Raw genomic sequence first — 21,677 nt, 5'->3', positions numbered from 1 at the left:
CAGAGGAACTCTCATCAGCAAACTTAAGGCCAGGACTGGGCGTTCCGTATATGATGTTTTGGTTTAGAAGGAGCTGGGGAGGGCTTTGATAGGATGGTTAGAATAGGCTGGAGTGGGCTTCAGTGGCAAATCCAGCAGTAGGAACCTGAAGACTTTTATGGTCTCTTGCCCAGAAATATTAAAGAAAAGACAATTTAACAATGAATCTATAATAAGTGTGAATGTTGGACAGACGGGATGGACTGTTCAGGTCATCATTTTACTAAGTTAACATTTCTACCCGAATATCAGTTCTGCTCTTCCTGTATTCACAATTCAACCTGTGTCCAAGGGTAAGAAAAGCTGATAACGCTGCAAAATGATTTGCTGACCTTTTTCTACTTTTGATCTTTTGGAGAAAAAACAATTATATACAATTAGACCCCAAGTTTATTCTCAGGCTTAAATCTCTCTCTCGGTGGGGTGGCGTTCTAAATGAGTTTGTTTCTGAACCTCACTCCTCAGCCAGGGTATGTTGGATATGATCGAAATCTCACCTTAGGACTTACTCCAATCTGTGAAGATCTTTCTATGACCAGTATATTAATTCAAAGCTGTAAGAAAATGTGTGGAGACCATAAACTGATTGCTAGCCTGTGTCTTATTCTGTTATTCTGCTAAAGCATTCTTCATTACTGATTTTTTTTTTTTTTTAATCAGTCATTTGTACTGAGCTGTGCACTTTCTTCCACTCCTAGATATTTCTAGACTCTTTCCTCCTCACCTGAGAAATTAAACATTAAGATAAATTATGGTCACAAGTTCCATAAACTTCAAGTCTTCTATGACTAGGAGATGTTATCTGAGTTATTAGTATCTGTAGGATTAAGGCTGTAGTCATAGCCCAAGAGGTTAATGACAGTACTAAGTGGATTTAGTTCCAGGCAGCGACAGGGACTCTTCCTGAAATATTTCTCACTGGATCTTGATTTTAGGAATAACAAATTGTTGATTTTTATAATCAAGGTTTTCATGGAAAATACAATGTACTTGATCAATCCAAATTTCACCTGACATTTCAAAGCATTTTGGGCTCCTTTTACAAATCTATGGTAGAGGTAAATTCTCCAACATTCGTAGGAATTCTATTAATATGGTCCACAGTAGAAACCTTTGTAAAAGCCAGTGTTTATTATCCAAAACTCTTTTATAACCAATCCATATGATACTGAGATTCTGCTTTTCTTTAAGTTGGCCATGATGGCGTTGTTCAACATGACCCCTCTTACTATCCTTTTCCTCTGTCACTATGATGTTATTGGAATTGATATAGCCATATATTCTATCAGCATCTATTGGTATGTAATTGGGGGGGACGGACAATACTTTGGCTTCTCTTTGGAAGAGGTGTTCTGCCTGCTTTTAGTTCTGGCTCTTTAGACATTGACTTTTCGGTCTTGGCGAAGGGATGTTAAAGGTTTGAGTCAAAAGATGGACCTTGCGGCTCTTTTCTTTTCTTACTTCTGGTATTTCCATAGATTTGCCTTTTACGCCGCCTCCTTTGTCCTGCTTCTCTGTTAAACTCTCTGATTTCCTTATCTAAATTTATAGAGAATTTTTCCGCTTCAGCTTTGGTTGGTGGTATTTCTTAATTGTTATTTAAATGTGGTCTTCTCATTGCTTATTTACCCTCCGCTTACATTTTCATGTTTGCCCCATGGGCAGTATCTAGTTTTATTTCATTTTACTATGGTGTCCTTTTCACTTTCACTTCTCAATAGTTAATTTTATTTCTAATTGATTATTTATTTAGTCACATCTTATGCACATTTTTAAGTCCTTAACTTTTAATTCTAATTTTAATTCTTACTTTTAGTTTACATGTCATTTTAAGATACTACTTTAATCCAGTTTGCCAAAAATGAGGTTTTAACACATCTAGCTATGTATGAGTTTTTCTGAACATACCATTTACCTTAATTTTGTGCTCCCTTCTTATCACTTTATTGCTTATGGTTCTCCCTCACTCGAATGTTCACAATTGCTCTGACCTTACTGGTCCCGGTTTGTTCCACTATGGGCAAGTTTTGCGAAGTTGATTCACATCTGATTACATTAGTTTTCAAGATCATGGGCCACCCTTTGATATCATATCCCTCAAGATCATGTATCGGTACATAACTCACAGAACATTTTCCTACACCATTGGACACTAATTATCATTTACCTTTGATAGTACTCAACACACACATGTGGTAGTTTTTCTCATTATATTTTTTATAGCCTCCATCTCCTGAGAAGAGTGAGAGCGCTCTTTTATCAGCAACACTTCTCTGTATTAGTTCAGTCAATTATCTTGTCAAGGTTGGATTATTGCAACTCATTGTACCTGGGTCTCTCAAAGGTCAGTCTGAAGAAACTTCAATTGATACCAAGCACATTTTTGGTAAGAGTAAATTCGATCACGTAACCCAAGGAATTACATTGGCTTCCAGTGTATCTTAGAATTCAATTTAAGTGCATTTGTATTGTATTTAAAATTCTCTTTGGCATTTTTATTACTTTGGTTCCTTTAGATTGGAATGTAAACAGATCTCATCTCGCTAGGAGTTCAAATAAAGTAAAACTTATATTTCCTTCCCTTAGGGGTAAAAATAGAACTTTCAGCCACTCTTTCATTTTCAAACTAACTGAGCTCTGAAATGAGTTACTGAAGTCTAGGCCCCTTCATTTTATTTTGGAAAGCTCAGAAAACTTTCTAGTTTACTAAGCACTTTAGAAACTCAGTCATTCTAGATTACATTCTTCTTCCATATTTATGTACTGTACTTACATTATTGTAAACCGAGTCGAGCTCCTTTTGGTTGAAGCCCCAGTCTATAAAATTAAGTTTTAGTTTAGTTTAGTATAATAGGACCCCTGAGGAAGAAGTGTTTTATGACACTTGTTGAGTCCAGGTTTCTAACTTAAAGTGAACCATTTCCTTTGGATACAAACTGTTCTTTGATTCAAATAACAGACTTGGCATTTTGTACATCACCTCTGCAGTTTCCCTTTTTGGTTTTGTTCCTGATTATAGCAACATCTAGGCTAGGGTTTGTGTTGTGCAAAGGCAGGGTAACTGTTATTTTGTTGTAGAAGTTATTTGTATGTGTGTTTTTTAAAGTTCAGGGGCTTTGGAACTCATTACTAGAAGATATGGTAACAGTGGTTAGTGTATCTGGGTTTAAAAATGAGTTACTAGAGGAATGTTCCATAGTTTGCTATTGAGGCAGACATGGGGGAAGCCAATGCTGTTCCTTGGGTGTGGTAGCATGGAATCTTGTTCCTCTTTAGGATTCTGCCAGGCACTTGTGACCTAGTTTGGCCTCTATTGGAAGCAGGATTCTGGGCTAGATGGACTGTTCTTATGCCTGTAGTTTAGACCATAGAAAGCCATTGGGTCTAGGAATGTTATTGTTTGTAATTGCACTTAGGACTAAGTTGTGGAAGGGGATTGTATGGGGGTTGTGAATACAATACCAGTGTTGCTTCTCATCTGCGAGAAGGAAGTTAGAGCTGATTTCCTCTTTGAGAGAGTTAGACTGGAGAGAGCATTATGACAGGAGGTTATGGCCTTGCTGGTCGTAGTTATCATGTAGCTACCAACTCCTCCATCTCCTGGTCTCCCTCCTGCCTTTTCACTCTTTCTTTGCATATCTCATCCGCCTGTACTGTACATATGTCCCAATTACCTCTTCAGGGCCTGTCTCTGCTGCCTTTCATCAGGCGCTCTTTGGTTATTATGAGATTTGAGACCGATCCTGGATTTCTGACAACCCTATCTGTTGAGTTTAATGAGTAGATGAAAGGAGAAGCAAACGGGTCATTGGGGAATGTTTCCAAATAAAATCTTTATTGATGGAAAGAAGTGAATGACTACGCTTGCACTTTCTGTGAGAGTTTGTTAACCACATTGCTGGAGTTTTCTCAGAGTTCTCTCCATTTACCAGTTCTCACTTTTTTTTTTTTTAACGTGTGTAAAAGAATTACAGCACTACTGCTTTCATCATATCTGTACACCCAAGCATTGGATCTGTAGGAGATATCCTCCAATTATCAATGCCACCATCTGTGTGGCCAAGATCCTGAAGAAGGTATAGTCCTACAGTATTGTGCCTCTTTTTTACATCAAATATTTTATTTGGAAATATCCCGATTGACCCATTTGTTTCTGTTTTCATCTACTCCTTGAGCTCAACAGATAGGGTTGTCAGAAATCCAGGATCGGTCTCAAATCTCATACCTGGACCTGAGAAACTCGGCAACTATGTAGGGTTACCATCTGGCTGTTGCTATGTTCCCTCTCAGCTCACACATTCTAGGAGTGTCATTACACAAAAGACAATATTTTAGAACATGTAACTCACATGAGAAAACATTTGCACGCACCCGGCCACTCCTTAGAGGGAGCATTGCCTTCTGGATCATCTTAGCAGTCCAATGCTGGTTTTATGCCAATCTGCATATGGTTTCATAATTCAAATGTCCTCAAATACACAGATCTATATGTCCATGCATGCAGTGAAGTAAAGCCAACCCTGACAGAACCAGTGATCTAAGTAAACTGTTTCATGGCAGTTATCGTTTTTATGGATTTTATTTTTTTAGGTGGGAAGCAGGGTTTGTGCACGTAAGGTTTTATGTTCAGTGAACAGATAGCAGCACTGTCTGCTTGTCTAAATGTGGGGAAGCAGCTGCTAGCCACAGGGCTCTCACAATGGTGACTGATGCTCAGATTCCTGTGGTGGTGGCTGTATATGCCAAGATAAGAACATAAGAATAGCCTTACTGGGTCAGACCAGTGGTCCATCAAGTCCAGTAGCCTATTCTCACGGTGGCCAATCTAGGTCCCTGGCCAAAACCCAAGGAGTAGCAACATTCCAGAATCCCAAAGAGTCTCAAGATTCCAGGCAGAATCTCAAAGAATAGCAAGATACCAGAGCCCCAAAGAGTAGCAACATTCCAGAATCCCAAAGAGTCTCAAGGTTCCAGGCAGAATCTCAAAGAATAGCAAGATTCCGGAACCCCCCAAAATAGCAACAATCCATGCTTGCGATCCCGGGCAAGCAGTGGCTTCCTCCATGTCTTTCTCAATAACAGACTATGGGTGTGCATACGTTAAGTGTGATCCAAGTGTGTGCAGTGTGTGATGTTTTTCTGCTTTGCAAAGGTATTTTTGTGATGACTTGTTTTCTTCCCAGATTTATCTCACTGTAGCGGCACTGTACATTCATTTTCCAGCTCCCGCTTAACCAATAATGTGGATGGGAAGAGCTCCAGTAAGGTACAGATCCAAACACCCCCTTTCGACATTTTTTTCATCTTAGTTACAAGCAAGTAGAAAATTAATTTTCAATATTTTTATGTCCAGTTTATACCAGACATTTTACTGTTGATGTTAAAGCAGAAATGTTCTTATAAATGGAAATACTGGTATAGGACATGTAAGGAATTGGCTCAGAACAGGTTATAAGTGGCCTACTGGTTAACAGATGACACCATTATATTGTACAAGGAGCAAGCAAGCAAACACTTAACTTCTGCACACCCATAGGCAACAAGGGACGAGTGGTCCTCCTGTCAAAATCATCAGAGGGGGACCTTCCCCAGCCCCCTCCCCATTAGGGTTACCAGAGGACACGTGGCCTGCCCTGTTTCACCCCCCAACCCCAGCCCTACACAAACCCCGTTTCTTTGGGATGCATCTGGAGGGCATCTGCGGATGTGATGGGATGACATGCCGTCACATCCGCAGACGCCCTCCAGACGCGGCCCTGAGCTCAATGGTTTTGAAAACCCGACCAAATGCTTGACAGTCCTCTAAAAAGGAGACAGGTCCGGATAAACCCTATTTCCCATACCCTCTATTCTCCCATTCTTCTCTATTATCTCTACCTTCTTCAATATTTTGCACATGGAGCCTTGTAATCCTCCCCACGTTGACAGGCCCAACAGCACTCTACTGTTCTCCCCATGAAATCTCAGGCAAGGAGGTTAACCCGGTGATAAAAAGGAGGCAGCTGCACCGCTGAACTTCAGCATGGCGAACACCAGGCTCAGATCAACGCCAACCCATGCTCCACTGCCTATCAAAATTTGGCAGCGGAGGCAGCTTGTCTAAATCTAGGGAATGACATAGGGGACAAATTTTTCCCCATCCCGTCGAGTTCTTTTCCTGTCCCTGTCCCATTCCTGCAAGTTCCATCCTCATCTGCACAAGCCTCAAACCCTTTCAAATCCTAAGTAGCAACATTCTAGAGCTCAGATTGTGATGTCATAATGTCTCATTCCACCAATGCCTAAGCCTCAAACACTTTAAAATCATAAGTGGCAACATTCTAGAGCTTAGATTGTGATGTCATAATGCCTCATTCCACCAATGCCTAAGCTCCGTCCTCATCTGCACAAGCCTCAAACCCTTTCAAATCCTAAGTAGCAACATTCTAGAGCTCAGGTTGTGATGTCATAATGCCTCATTCCACCAATGCCTAAGCTCCGTCCTCATCTGCACAAGCCTCAAACATGTTAAAATCATAAGCGTTTGAGGCTTGTGCAGTTAAGGCAGAGCTTACAGGAATGGGGCAGGGACATATATAGTGACAAAACTCACGGGGACGGAATGGGAAAATTGAGTTCCTGTGGGGACGGGGTCAAATTTGTCCCCGTGTCATTCTCTATTATATCCATGCTTGAATGCTTGCATTCTGCTGGAGTTAATTCTAGCAGACAGTTCATAAAACCAGTGGGATCCCAGCTGCACTAGTGAAGTGTCTTTCCTTTCCCCTACTGCCTTCCCACAACTGTCCTGCACTGAAACTTCTTCCCAGCTCCCATTGTTTTTGGGGGTTTTTTTTCATTGTGTTCTTTCTTAGGAAATGTTTTTGAGGTACTTTGTATCAAAAACCTTCTGGAACATTCAGCAGCATCCTTTGTCTCTGTACTGCTGGGAATACAGAACGGTAGAGAGTTACAGGTGGACCGTGTCTGCTTTGTTCTAGGAATATTGGCATTATCCCCCTTGAGAATTCCATTTCTACAGTCTGCATCTATTAGGTTTTCATGGTTGTACATGGCGAAAGGGATTCTGTTGTTGGTTTTTCCTATGCTCTAAAGTGACCTTAAAAACGGCTCTAAGGATTTTGATTAAATGGGGGTCAGTCTACAGTTTTTGGTGCAAGAAAGCAATTTAGCTAGGTCTGGAGTTCAGCAAAATTCATTTTGGGGGTGTCAAATGGGGGATTTTTCAGTGTTAAAAATCACCGATTTTTATAATCCCAAGCCACCAAACCCTCTTCAGGAACATTGCTCCTATGTCAGCTTCTGTGGATGATAATAGAAAAATGTTCTTTAAATCATTTGTTGAGAAGGAGGAAAAAGCCTCAAACTCTGGCCTCCCCTGTCACTTTTGCACGTGGGCAGATTTGGGGATTTGGCTTTGGCTGGACTACAAATGATTATATGTAGAGATTTGACCTTGAGCTGATTTTCACAGGCACAGCCACATTCATTCTTTTCAGCATAAGATACCTTATTTTCCACTCTATAAGATGCACCTGACCATAAGACACACCTACCTGTAAAGGAGGAAAACCCTAGAAAAAAAATTCTGAACCTAATGGTGTACCCTGTCCTCCCCTCTGGTGGTCTAGTGGTAGGCCGGGACAGGACACTGAGAGGCCCTGGAGAAAGAGGAAGGAAGGCAGTCAACCAAACAATTACTGAAGCAAATCTTCACAATAGAAGAAGTCATTAAAACTTTGCTCCATTTTAGAAGCATTGAAATTTAACATTTGACTGGCATTAAGCAGGGTGGTTTGATAACACTCTGAGAAAAACCAATGGTACAATACCTGCATCGCCTCATACCTCCCTGGAGCAATCGGCCACAGAGAAGGTGGCTTCGGCGCGTCTTATCTACGGAGACACCAGGCAGCATTTGTACTCTGATTTTGTTTGCTCCTAAATATAAAAGACCTGAAGGAGAACATCTTTCAGTTACCTGAGCAGAGTTTGGTAATTACGAGACCCATCCAAAGAGAGCGCAAAGTTATAGCTTTGTACTTCCAGGGCTGCAAGCGGGTTTGCTCTTTCAGATATTGACAATTAATATTCATGAGTATATTTCCTTACGCCTTGAGGCAAATTTAAATCTGAATCCAGTTAATTTACATAAAAATAGTCTTCTTCTTTTGAAACAGACCTGTTTGCTGCTCTCGAGGACCTGCACAAGAATGGAAAAATAACATTAAAAGATTTGCTCCAAAGCTGAGACTGTGAACAGCCTTTACTTTTAAAGTCTACTCATTCTGGTAAAAGTTGTACTGATAAGAGACAGCCATGGTGCGTCTTCGACTTCCAGCTCAGACCTATGACCCCTAAGCCACAATAAACCTCCATACACTGGAGTCCTAGCAGCTATGCTGAAAACCCAACTGTCTGAATGGTTACAATCACTTTTGAACACTCAGTACAGAGAGAAACTGGATGATGATGCTCTGACTGTGTTCTGTGTGGATCTGATCCTATCACAGGGGAGACAGGGGTTTTGTTGATCTGTACAGAATATTGTTACTTTTTATACTTTAATAAGTTCAATATAAAATCATAACTATTTGAGGCTTGTGCAGATGGGATCAGGTGGTTTGCGAGAATGGGATGGGGACAGGGACTGAGCTCACAGGGACGGGGACAAATTTTTTCCCTGTGTCATTCTCTACCCTGGATCGATAGCATGGAATGTTGCTACTCTTTGGGTTTTGGCTCGGTACTAGGGATCTGGCTTGGCCACCATGAGGATGAGCTACTGGACTTGATGAACCACTTGATGAACAAGTAAGGTTATTCTTATGTTCTAATGATTAAAACGGACATGAGTTATGAGAATACGCTGAGCTAGGAATTCTCTTGGAGGGGATGAGATATCACCCTGCAATGACACCTAAGTGCCTCAAGAGGGAGCTGCCCATATGTACAGCGTCAGGATTAGAGTTAGAGAACCCAGGACTCAAATCCCAATTCTTGCACTGATTGTGACTCCACCACTTTCATGTCGATTCACGAGAATTCGCGGGAGCCACTCAACAAGCCATTCAGCGCCGAGAAGGAGCACCAAAGCGCGTTCCTGCTCGTTGCCGCTGAGCGGCAGAGGAAAGCCGATCCCGCAGGTATTTAGGCCACTGCCCCTGTGTTCCCCCCCCATTCTAACGCCTATACATGGGATGGGACTTTTTTCATTAGAGATGCTTGTGCTGCCTCCAGAAGAATGTCAGCTGAGTGGCACACTGTGGACGTGGGGTACTCCATCCCCTGAGTTCCAATGTGCCAGAGACCACATACACGAGACGGCATCTGATCCACCATCCTCAAAGCAAGCCAAGTTCTCAGACATTTTCATTTCTGTCTTTTATTTTAATATCTTCAGTACAGTATAATGAGACATCTCAGAGCATCAATTCAGTTACAGATATTCTTACCTTTTTTTTTTTGAGTGGTGTACAAATTCAACAGACTGCCAAAACCTGTTGTTTCTTTCTCAATAATATCACCAAAATCTGACCTTTCCTATCTGAGTACACTGTCAAACCCCTTATCCACACCCTTATCACCTCTTGCCTAGATTACTGCAACTTGCTTCTCACAGGTCTTCCACTTAACCATCTCTCTCCCCTTCAATCTGTTCAAAATTCTGCTGCATGACTTAAATTCTGCCAGAGTTGCTATACTCACATCACCCCTCTCTTCAAGTCCCTTCACTCTGCACTTCTTCAAGTGTATTCACTCTGCAGCTCTACAATATCTCTCGTCTCTTATCTCTCTTTATACTGCTCCTTGGGAACTCTGCTCATCGGGTATCTCTTATCTCAGGGGTGGGCAACTCCAATCCTCAAGGGCCAGAATCCAGTTGGGTTTTCAGGATTTCCCCCAATAAATATGCATTGCAAGCAGTGCATGCAAATAATGTCATGGGGAAATCCTAAAAACCCGACTGGATTCCAGCCCTCGAGGACCGGAGTTGCCCACCCCTGCCGTATTTGCATAGGCGTCAGCTCTATGGGTGTTATGTCCTATCACCCCCAATATTTTGGGGACCTCACGTGACCAGAGCCGGTGTGCAGTCCAGGCATCTCTTCCCCTTCTGTCCCTCTCCCTCCCTTCCCCTTCCCTTTGAGTCTTCTTTTTTGGAGGAGCCCTGGTGCAGCAGCCATTCGCACATGCCAGTGCTGTCCCAAAGCGTTCCCTGTACTGTGATCTGACACAACTTCTTATTTCCACCTGGGCATATTACGGCAGAGGGAAAGCTTTGGGGCAGTGCCAGCAGCTTGTACGAATGACTACCAATCCAAGGCCTCTCCAAAAAAGATTGAAAGGAGACCAGGAAGGTGAGGGGGAAGAGAGAGAGAGGGACAAAAAGGGAAGAGCTGCCTGGACCATGGGGCCCCCGGAGCTGTTTTAAGTTAGTCCGGGGGTAGGGGCAGGGAGGGATGAGAGCAGGGGGGAAATGCAGATAGGGGATGGAGGGAAGGAGAGAGAGATGTCAGACTATGTAAGAGAAGAGAGATGCCAGGCTGTGGGAGGGAGAGGAGAAAGATGTCAGACCATGGGAAGGGGAGATGGAGGGGAAGAGGAGAGGGAGGATATGGTGCACAGAGATGGAGGGAAAGAGGAGAGAGAGGGAGGATATGAAGTACAGGGATGGAGGGGAATGGGAGGGAGAGGGAGGAGATGGTGTACAGGGATGGAGGGGAAGGGGAGGCATGGAAAAGTAGATAGATTTTATTTATTTGGTTAAATTTATATCCTGTCCTCTCCTACGAGCTCAGAACAGATAACAAGGATGACATACATAATGCATAGACAAACATTATGAATTTACAGTAACATTAGATATACAGAGTCAAGTTTAGCATACAATTTGGTCATTTAAGTTAACATATGGTTATTTGCACCTTCAATTAACAGAGTAGATCTAGTTCAGCGTACATTAGAATACATTTGGTTGGAAGAGAGTGACAGGATTTATGTTTTTGAGAAGAAAGCAGAAAAATGGAAGAAAGTTGAATGTTAAAAGTTAATGCCAAAGATGGATGTAGGGCAGAAAGCGAAGAAGAAGAGAAAAAGAGCAAATAGATAAGAAGGCCCTGGAAACACAGTTAAGAGCACAGACAGAAGGAAGTACAACCAGAGCCTGGGAAAAGATGATTAGAAAAATTAAATCATGAGACAACAAAGGTAGGGAATATGATTCTATTTTCAGTTTAGTGATTGAAATGTGTCAGTTTTGAGAATTTATATCTGCTGTCTATATTTTGCACAGTTCAGAAAGAAATTAATTTTTATTTCTCTGGTGTTGTACTTCATGTAGAGTCTGGCATCTTAGTACTTTTAGTTTGTGGTCCTGTATTTGCATAGGGGTTATCTAAGTTTTGCGTGTGTGACCAAGGCCAGGAATGAATGTTGAGAATCACACAGTGTAGTTTAATTTTGTAGTTAACCATTATGTATTGTTAAGAAGATTATATTGTGTGTGTGCATATGAAAAATGAATGGAAAAATGGCATTACAATTTTTATTTAAAAATTTATATACCGTATACTAACTATACGGTTTATAAAGATTACAATCGTATGAACACAATTGCAGAACAAGACTTGTAAAAAAGGAAAAGAAAAACTAGACAGCTCCGATCAGTATCTAATATACCTAACACAGGGAAGTGCTAACAAACTATTCGTTCTATTATTATGGGACGGGGCTTTTGAGCACCCGCAATCATTTTGAAAAGTTGGCTCCTATTCCTATCTGTACCCTTCTCCTCTACTGCTAACTCCAGGCTATGTCCCTTCTCTCTTGCTGCACCTTATGCCTGGAACAGACTGCCCGAGTCAGTACGTCAAGCTCTATCTCTCAAAGTATTCAAATCTAGGCTGAAAGCCCACTTTTTTTTGAGATTGCTTTTAACTTCTAACCCCACCCGCTTGCAGAGCATCCATGCCTGTTTTATCACTCCCTAACTCACCTCTTATTCTGTTTCTTCATAATTAGATTGTAAGCTCTACTGAGCAGGGACTGTCTTTTCAATCTCTAATATACAGCACTGCGTACATCTAGTAGTGCTATAGAAATTTGACCGATGTAAAATCTGGTAGCCCTACACGAGGACAAGACAAGGACAGAGACAGAGCTTGCAGGGATGGGGACAAACTTTGTCCCCGAGTCATTCTCTACCCCCTAGTAGCATTTCTGGTGAATGTTTGTTAGACAACTCCTGAGAAATCCCACCAGTTTGTACTTTAGCCACTTAGATTGTCCCACGATTGGTCACATGACAGTGAAGAGTTACCCATGCCTAAAATGTCACTATAATTGTATACATAGAAGGGTCAAAGATCATTTTAATGTGTGGTTTTCATTTGCATTTCTCTGTAAAGAAGCTACGATGAAACTGGCACTCGGAGTCTTCTCAGACTCTGAGAGTCAGCATTTCCCCCACTGACAGAGGGATTGTTTCTAAGGCAGTGGCTTTTCTGTCTTGCAGATCATATGAAAGAATCGATGTGTAGTTCCAGTACTTGCTCTCTGAACAGCAGTGAAAACCCCTATGCCACCATTAAGGATTCCCCCATCCTATCGTGCAAACACTCAGAGAGCAGCTACGTGGAAATGAAGTCCCCTGTACATAGAGGTTTCCCCTACCCAGACACCCCATCTACAGCCACCGCTAACAGCAATGTCTATGAAGTTGGTAAGTGTTACTGCTGACTGACTGATGCCTTCGATCGGTTGGGGGTCATTTTGAGTCTAAAAGAGCTGACAAATACCTTCCTACTTGAGACCTCCATCCCCACCAAAACACCTGCCCTCAGTCACACATGAAGAAAACAGAAACACATTTTTCTTCAAATACAGACCCACAAATGCCAGACTCTGCACACAGTACAACACAAGAGAAACCGAAAGAAATGCATTCTTCTTGAATAGTCCAAAATATAAAGACAGCATATTATGCTGCTTATCCTAGGAATAAGCCATCTCAATAATGGCCTATGGACTTCTCTTTTAGGAAATTAGTCAAACCTTTTTTTAAAGCTTGCTGAGCTGATTTCACCACATTCACTAGCAACAAATTCCAGAGTCTCATATACATTGAGGAGCAAAATCAAACCTTTAAAACATCCAAAAACCTGCCTAAGTCAACACTTGCACATCCTAATAGCAAGGACTTCCAAGTGCCAATAATCAAAACAAACTTTCTGGACATTCAGCAGCACTTCTAAGCTGCTGTGCGTCCAAAGCTCAAAGAGACATGTTGGGAGGTGTATGGGTGGGAATCGGACGAGCTTCCACCTGGATATCTTGAAGCAATAATCAAAGCTTTTCCAGGACATCCTAGGCGGAACTTTATATGCTGGGACTTAGACCAAATTTAAACAGGTCTAAGTGCACCAAAGGTGACCACTGGAGGGTTTAAGGCATGACTCCCCCCTTTCTCCCCCAGTGGTAACGACAGCCTCCCACCACCCAGAGATGGGGTAAAAAACATAGCACATTGAGGGCTTGCCATCAGCTGATCATGGCAGAGGAATCTCCATCAGCTGAGCCAGCAGGAATCCCCAAAACCAGCTCAGTTGATGGGGATTCCTCTGTCGCCATCAGACAAGGTAGTTGGCTACGTCTACAAAAACTTGCTTTTGTGCGTTTTTCATGTGGACGTTTTTATTTTTGAAAATGGCCAAAAAAGATAGACGTCCTAAGGACCAAAATTTATACATAGGTCATTGTCAAAAATAAAAGATAGACGTCTGGCATTTTTTCTGCTGGGTTTGTGGACATCTTGCCGAAAACGTCCAACCTCAGACATAGATGTCCTTTCAAAAATGCCCCTCCACGTGTGTAGAAATATTTTCTCCGGTCTTAAATCTACTATTTAGTAGCTTCATCATATGCCCCTAGTCCTAGTATTTTTGGAAAGAGGAAACAAGCGATTCACATCTACGCTTTGCACTCCACTCAGTATTTTATAGACCTCTATCATATCACCTCTGAGCCGTCTCTTCTCCAGGGTGAAGAGCCCTAGTTGCTTTAGCCTTTCCTCATGGGGAAGTCGTCACATCCCATTTATCATTTCTAATTCTGCTTATCCTTTTTGAGATATGGTGATCAGAATTGCACACAGTATTCTTATCATAGAGTGATACAAGGGCATTATAGCATTTTCATCTTGGTTTTCCAGTCCTTTCCTGATAATTCCTAACATTCTGCTGAAGGTTTCATCGTTTTCTCAACGATGACACCAAGATCCTTCTTCTGCATCACCACCCTGTAGTTTGAGTTCCTGTTTTCCACATGCATCACTTTGCTCTTGTTCCCATTGAATGGCATCTGCCATTTTGATGCTCAGTCTTCCAGTCACACAAGGTCTTCTTGCAATTTTTCACAATTCTCTTGCGATTTAATAACTTTGAACAACTTTGTGTCATCAGCAAATTTACACCTTTTACAAAAGCATAGCATGTTTTTTGAGCATCAGAGCTGTGGTTTTGTAAAAGGGGTGTTAATTATCTCCCTAGTTATTCCCATCTCTAGATCATTGATAAATATGTTAAAAATCAGCGGTCTCTTGGGGAACCCCACTATTTACCCTTCTACTTTGAGAATATGACTATTTAATCCCCCTCTCTGTTTTCTGTCTTTCAACCCATTCTCAATCCATAAAACCTCTTATCTCATGACTCTCTAATTTCCTCAGAAGTCTTTCATCAGGTACTTTGTCAAATGCCTCTTGAAAATCCAAATACACAATATCAGATGGTTCACCTTTATTCACATGTTCATTTACCCTTTCAAAGAAATGCAGTTAAATATTACATAGGATTGCTGGTCATGCTGGGAATTTGCTATTCTTTACACTCTATGGAAAAAAGGAAAACGCTCAAGAGCCAAGAAAATATGACAGAGACAGAAACTGTGCCAGTTGCAATGGGAACCACTGGCCTGATGAAGAACTTTGAAGTTCACCTTCATACCTGTCCATATTAAACTCTCTTTGATACACATTAAGAACATTAGCAGTGAATCTCCAAATTCAGATAATCTCCAACATACTCTGGTGTAGGAGTGAGGTTCATCGTCATTAGGTTATATGGAAAACCTTACCCATTTTCAGATACAGCTCCCTAGACAATCAAACCTTCAGTCATGAGCCAAAGGATGGGTTAAGGCCCTTCTCTTCCATGTTCCACTTCTACCTGAAAGGAAGGGGGCTCTCAGGTATCCAACATTAATCTACTTCTGTTCTGAGGTGTCCAACATTTCTTGTTCCCACCTCCCCTACCCCCAAGGTGTTCAGCATCTCCTATTCCCTTCTCCCTTCTCCCCCTTGAGTTGTTCAGCAGCTTCTCTTCCCTAACCCTTCCAGGTTGCACCAGTAAGGTAATCAGCAAATCAACAAAAGACTCATGGCTACAGCCATATTCAAGGCCTATTAGGACACACCCTTCCAAAACAGGAAGTTTGGCAGACACTTGCAGCAATAGGACTTTTGTAGACTTGCTGGCTGCCCCTTGTCCAATTGTTCTGCCCGAAGTCCTCATTGTCTACCTAGTAGCTGGATGAGCCCTGAAACCTTGGGTTACCCTATGGCTCCAGCAAAAGGAGGATGGATTGAGTCAGCCAGGTTTTACTTCCATTGCTTTCAATGACAGTAAAACCCAGATGTTGCAACCTGTCCTCCTTTTTCTGGAGCCAAATGGTAACCCTACCTGTGATGCTACAGTCAGAGCTGGCAATGGGTCAAATGGGTGAACAATATTGGGCCATGAGGGTCACGGGTCAGTGTCTGTGATCCACTGACTCACAATAAAATGTATCCGTAACAGTTTGAAATTTTAATATAAAGCGGAAAATAATTTTTTTCTTCCAATTTCAGTGTACTCTTATGTAATAAAGTGAAAAAAACTGTAGAATTATGTAGGCCTACTTAATAATAAGAATAATAATTATTATTATTTATTTATATACTGCCATACCCGGGAGGTTCTAAGCGGCTCAGAGCATGAAAAAAACAATTCATACATTTCAATAAAATTGATCAGAATAGAAGTGCAAACCATGCAGGTAAGAAACGTAGGAATAAAAAGCAACATGGTTGAAATGAAAAGACAAAGGCAAAAACATTATGATATCAGCCTATTAAATAATTGAGTCTTTAGTAATTTCCTAAAATGTAAGTAAGAAGAAGCTTGTAACATCATTTTTCCAAGCCACATATTCATTTTAGCAGCCTGAAAAGAAAAAGTTTTCTCGAGGAACCTCTTATAACGGCAAGATTTTATGGAAGAATAAGTAAATAACTGCGCTCTCCATGTATTTTTATTAGAATGACTCCACAAAAAATGAGAAAGAAAATAACCTGGTGACAGACCAAATGCTACTTTGTAACAGATGCAAGAAAACTTAAACAATATTATCTAGACTCCACCTATGAGTGAATGGAAATTGCACTAAGCTTCTAAAGCTTCTCAAAGTCCCTCCTTGAGGGCCGCAATCCAGTCGGGTTTTCAGGATTTCCCCAATGAATATGCATGAGATCCATGTGCATGCACTGCTTTCAATGCATATTCATTGGGGAAATCCTGAAAACCCGACTGGATTGTGGCCCTCAAGGAGGGATTTTGAGACCCCTGTTCTAAAGTGTTTAATGAACCAACCACAGTCGTTGCAGTTATCCATTAAAATACCAAGGGTGAAGTTCAACAAAACGGAATGCAGAATTGCAGAGACCATGTAGAGTCGTATAAACAGTAATCATAAAAATAAGACAACTTGCACCGTTCTGTCACAATTAGAATGCCGCGGCCAAGCTCATCTTCGCAAAAAGTAAATTCGACCATGTCTCACCGCTCCTGTCCAAACTCCACTGGCTTCCGATTATCGCCAGGATCCACTTTAAATGCGCCTGTCTAACTTTCAAAATCCTCCATGGCATCCTTCCTCCCTTCATCCCACTCTCCTGGAACTCCTTAAACCTTAATACCACCAGACCCACTCACAAACTTAAATTATCCTTTCCTTCGTTAAAAGGCATTTCCCGCGCAGGAAAACTAGGGACCTCCCTCCCCTTCAGACTCACTGAACTCTGGAACAACCTTACCTTCCCCCCTCCGGACCCTGAGCTCTCTCCAACTCTTCCACAAACATCTGAAAATCTGGCTGTTTTCAAAAATGTAATACTTACCCATCTTTGGCATCGTAAGCCCCCAATCACCCTTTCTCTATACACATTAACCTTCATGGAGTTCCTTTCTCTCTCAACTCCTGTAAACCGTGCCGAGCTCTACGATTGTGGAGATGATGCGGTATATAAACCTAAGGTTTAGTTTAGTTTAGTTTGGCAGTTAACAAGGCAAGGCCAGGTAGCAAGAGGCCTAGATTCATCAATTGCGTCCTTGTGTATCCTGTCTGTCTCTAAACTACATACATAAAGAAACCTTAAGTGTTTTAATATTGTTTGTTTTCTAAACTAATGTTTTTAAAATTTGTTAAAACTTGTTTTAAGATTGTTTGTTCCCCCATAAGCTGTTTTTAAACTGTGCATCGCTTAGAATATTTTATATAGGCGATTTATCAAATAAACTTGAACTTGAAGCTGGGAACGTGCACCGCGGGTCATGGGTCACAAAAGATGGCCCACTGTCAACTCTGGCTACAATATCTTGGAGTTCAAGGAAACTACAGTACTTGAAGCCTAATGCAGAGTAAATATTGTGATGGGTCCAGGTCCATGTCTAGCATAGAAGATCATAAATGGTGGCTTTGGGGATTTCTTTGGTAGACCTAAAGAGCATATGGTAGTGGGGTTCCCTTTGTTCCCTGGGACTCCCCTACTCCAACCCGTCATGTCTTCATGATGTTTCTAATCAATGGGCATAAGATAGTTTCTTCTACATTGGAGATGGTATATGATGTCTATGTCTTATGGATGGGGGGAAGAGAGGAACTCCAAATCTTGCCCAAAGAATGTCATTTTCTGTCCCCTTTGCCCTAAGATTTCACTGCATGAGGACAGGGACGTTAAGAGGCCTCACACTTTCTGCTCTGGAAGAAGGGGGGAGGGGGGGTTCCATGCAGCACATTACAGTTGCCAGTTTATGAATAAACAATAGCAGCAAATTTTAAGTTCTGGATGAAATTTGAGTTGGTTTTTTTTTTTCATTGTCTCCTCAGAGCCAACGGTCAGTGTGGTCCAGGAAGCCCGTGGTCATCTTCCTAACTATCCCCAAAACCTGTATGATATGCCTCGGAACAGCCACATTCCAAGCCACTATGACCTTGTCCCGGTGCGACACAGCACCTCCCACAGGGCTTCTTGGGACAAACAGCAAGGCAAGCTATCTTAAGTGCTGTTGCCATGTGCTACAGACATTCTCTGTGCCAAAACGAGAGACATGAAGACCGTCTTTCCTGCTTTGCAATACACTGGACCAACTTGAATTGCTGCATGATGAATCCAAAAGACTTTTATAAATATATATATAAAATATACATGTAGGTAGATATAGAATATCTATATCTCTGTACATACATTCATATTTAGAGAGTGATAACAAGTACAGGAAAAGAAGAACCGCCAACTAAATAAGGCTTCTATGGAAAACAAAGAAGCTCTCTACATTCGTGTATAGCCAAAAACTCTGAAGAATTTTCTCATGTTTAGATTTTGTATAGAATCTGTAAATTATCTTCACATGCTACACTTAAGAGCAACAAAAGCCAGCACGTAGATATATAGGACTTCAACAGAGAAAAGGCCAAGGTACCAGGAAGGAAATTGCAGGAGGGCAAATCACCCAGGCAAGGCTCTGGTCTTTTGGTGCTGCTTTTCAGCACCTGCAAAGATATTGCTAGGAGTCAGGATTTTGGTGAAGACTATCAGGCCCCCTTTTCTCCAGCAACTAATATGTTACAAAGGTTTACTTGTGCTGCAAACCCATGAAAGTATAAAGACTTATCTTAAAGCAGCTGAACTCAGCCCATCAATCCCGCATCTTCCACACCTTCTGTGACTTGATACCATGGGACATAGGAACTGGTTTTGAAGGACTAGTGGACCACTACAGAGGGCATCTTCTTCCTGCCACTGGAATTTTGCTTTTAAGGAGGTCAATTCAATGCTTGGTCCATTGGCTCTCTCCCACTTGCATCTGCTGGCAAACACTTCAGCTTAGAATCAGGGCTGGCCAATTGTGGTCCTTGAGGGCCACAACGCAGTCAGGTTTTCAAGATTTCCACACTGAATATGCACAAGATTGATTTGCATACAATGGAAGCAGCTCCTGCAAATTAGTCTTGTGCATATTCATTATGGAAATCTTAAAAACCCAGCTGGGTTGTGGCCCTCAAAAACTGTGATACTACCAACACTTGATGGTGTTTTGTTTTGTTTACAATCTCAGAGCACATGACCTTCTCTTGCATTTAGAAATAACACACTTCTATGGTCCATAAATGTTCAGCTTGGTTCAGACTGTACTGAGGCTGGTGCTATTCAACAAAATTGGAATGACAAGTAAAGTGGACCAAGATGGTAAAGGGGATGGAACCCCCTCCTTTACCAACACATAGCATGGGTTTGAGCCCCAGCAGCGGCAGTAACTGCTCTGATGCTCATAGCAATTCTATAAGTGCCAGCGCTAAAACTTGCACTATGTGTTAGTAAAGGAGAGGGTAAAGAAGTTAGGGCTCTTCCGCTTGGAACAGAGATGGGTGAGGGAGATGTGATTGAAGTCTACACAATCCTGAGTGGAGTAGAATGGGTACAAGTGGATCGATTTTTCACTCCATCAAAACCTAAAGAGACTAAGGGACACTCAGACTAGTTAAGTTCTGGAACGCGTTGCCACAGGATGTGGTAAGAGCGGATAGGGTAGCTGGTTTTAAGAAAGGTTTGGACAAGTTTCTGGAGGAAAAGTCCATAGTCTGTTATTGAGAAAGACAATGAAGAAGCCATTGCTTGCCTTGGATCATGTTGCTACTCTTTGGGTTTTTGCCAGGTACTAGTGACCTGGATTGGCCATGTGAGGATGGGCTATTGGACGAGGTAGACCATGAGAGAGGATGATGCATGCTTATACCACCTTCCTACAGGAAGCAAAAAAAAAAAAAGCCTACATTCTAGTCACAAGAAGTTTCTTCACCTTTAGTTCAGCACAGTTGGGGGATTGATTCCCTCCTGCATCACAGTATGACAACCTTAGTGAAAATGCTCTTAGTTTTAAGGGGGGGGATTTCAAGGAAAAATTCTATTTATTTTAATTTACAGTAGCTCATGCCTTTTCACTGCTCACTCAAGGTGTTACATTCATGTTGACAGTATTCCAGAAGGTGATAAATGTCCCAGTACCAGGGAATCAAACAAATGAAGTTACAATTTAATTTCAATCTATTTTCCAACTACAACTGAAGCTGATTTGGTCCAGATAACATTGAACCAACTGGCACAATTCTAGTTCACAAGAAAAATGTAAATATAAGAGACACCTTGCAATGATTGTGTGCAAAGCAGGACGGAGTAGGTAAATGGGGGTGTAAGCCTGTCACATGAAGGATTTGAGATTGTATTTGTAAGACCTCCCTGTTCCCTATTGTCATTCTGCAGCCAGGTGGTGTGCAAAAATTATTTTTATTAGTTCAACACTCATTATAAGCTGAAAGCTGCTGGGCTAGTATCTGCTTTAATTTCCAGTAATCAGCTGTAGACTCATTGCAGTGTTAGACATCCCAATGCTCTGTCTTAAATTTAATATTGACCATGTATGGCACTGACTTTGCTTATTGTATAAATCAATTTATTACACCAATAAGATGTTCTTAAGAATATCAGTTGTTCAAATGAACTTAAAGACTTGTCTCTTTCAAATAATTCTTTGGTTGGGTTTTTGGGACCTCATTTCACATAGAGTAAGTCCCTTGGTGAGCCATAGGGGGGGGAATACCCTATGTAAAATGAGTTGCTACCGAGGTCCCAAAACCCCTAACACCAAGGAATTATTGAAAGAGACATCATAAACTTTATTTTGGGGGTACTGAAATTTCCTTGTAGAGCTTGAATTTTGAATAGTATTGAACCTAAACCTGAATTGTGTTAAAAATAATCTACAACGCTGCCCTCTGCATCCAGGAAGCGTACGAGAGAATACAGAAAGCAAAGGAGCATTTATTTGTTCATTTAGAAACAGCTCCTGGACATGTTCTAATGTTGTCTTCCACTCTAAAGTGTTTTATGCAAGCTGGGATCATATTGCAGCTGGTATCTGCACTTTAATTAAAATAACTGAAACCTATGGGTTGTGTGTTATATCAAGCAAACCATAAAATATCCTCAGTTCAGTTGGCAAAGTCATAAAAGGCCCAATCTGATCAAAAAAAGTATTTACTTTATACATTCCTCCAACTACAACTTGAAATAGAAGATCATGAAGGAAATTAGACAAATCTTTCAGTCAGATTCTCCAACCAGAGAAAGGTGGATTTAAACCAAAGAAGAGAAGAAAATCCCCACGAAGGCTCACACTAAGAGATTCATGAGCAATCATAACTTTGATCACTCCCCTCATCAATAAGCCCAAGGTGAGTTACATAGAAAACACTACAGAAACCTT

At 41.4% G+C, this 21,677-nt stretch overlaps 1 protein-coding gene across 7 annotated transcripts in view; it reads left to right on the top strand.

Annotated features, from left to right (window-relative positions):
• The window catches only part of MEGF11 (multiple EGF like domains 11), a 322,743-nt gene extending 302,869 nt beyond the window's left edge, over positions 1-19,874 (top strand). For 5 of the 7 annotated variants that reach the window (XM_033920814.1, XM_033920813.1, XM_033920817.1 and 2 more), the window contains 2 exons: positions 12,557-12,763; positions 18,244-19,874. In XM_033920814.1, the coding sequence (XP_033776705.1) occupies positions 12,557-12,763; positions 18,244-18,416 (380 nt within the window). In that variant the 3' untranslated portion in view covers positions 18,417-19,874. Of the gene's footprint in view, positions 1-5,222; positions 5,306-12,556; positions 12,764-18,243 lie in introns of those variants that run through there. The other 2 variants (XM_033920818.1, XM_033920819.1) reach the window with 2 other exon arrangements.
• The last annotated feature ends 1,803 nt before the right edge of the window (positions 19,875-21,677 follow it).

The sequence above is a fragment of the Geotrypetes seraphini genome, chromosome 14 (genome assembly GCF_902459505.1).
Source record: "Geotrypetes seraphini chromosome 14, aGeoSer1.1, whole genome shotgun sequence".
Lineage (NCBI taxonomy): Eukaryota > Metazoa > Chordata > Amphibia > Gymnophiona > Dermophiidae > Geotrypetes > Geotrypetes seraphini.
The sequence above is the reverse complement of the archived record's forward strand: the minus strand, read 5'-3'. Positions and strand labels throughout refer to the sequence as shown.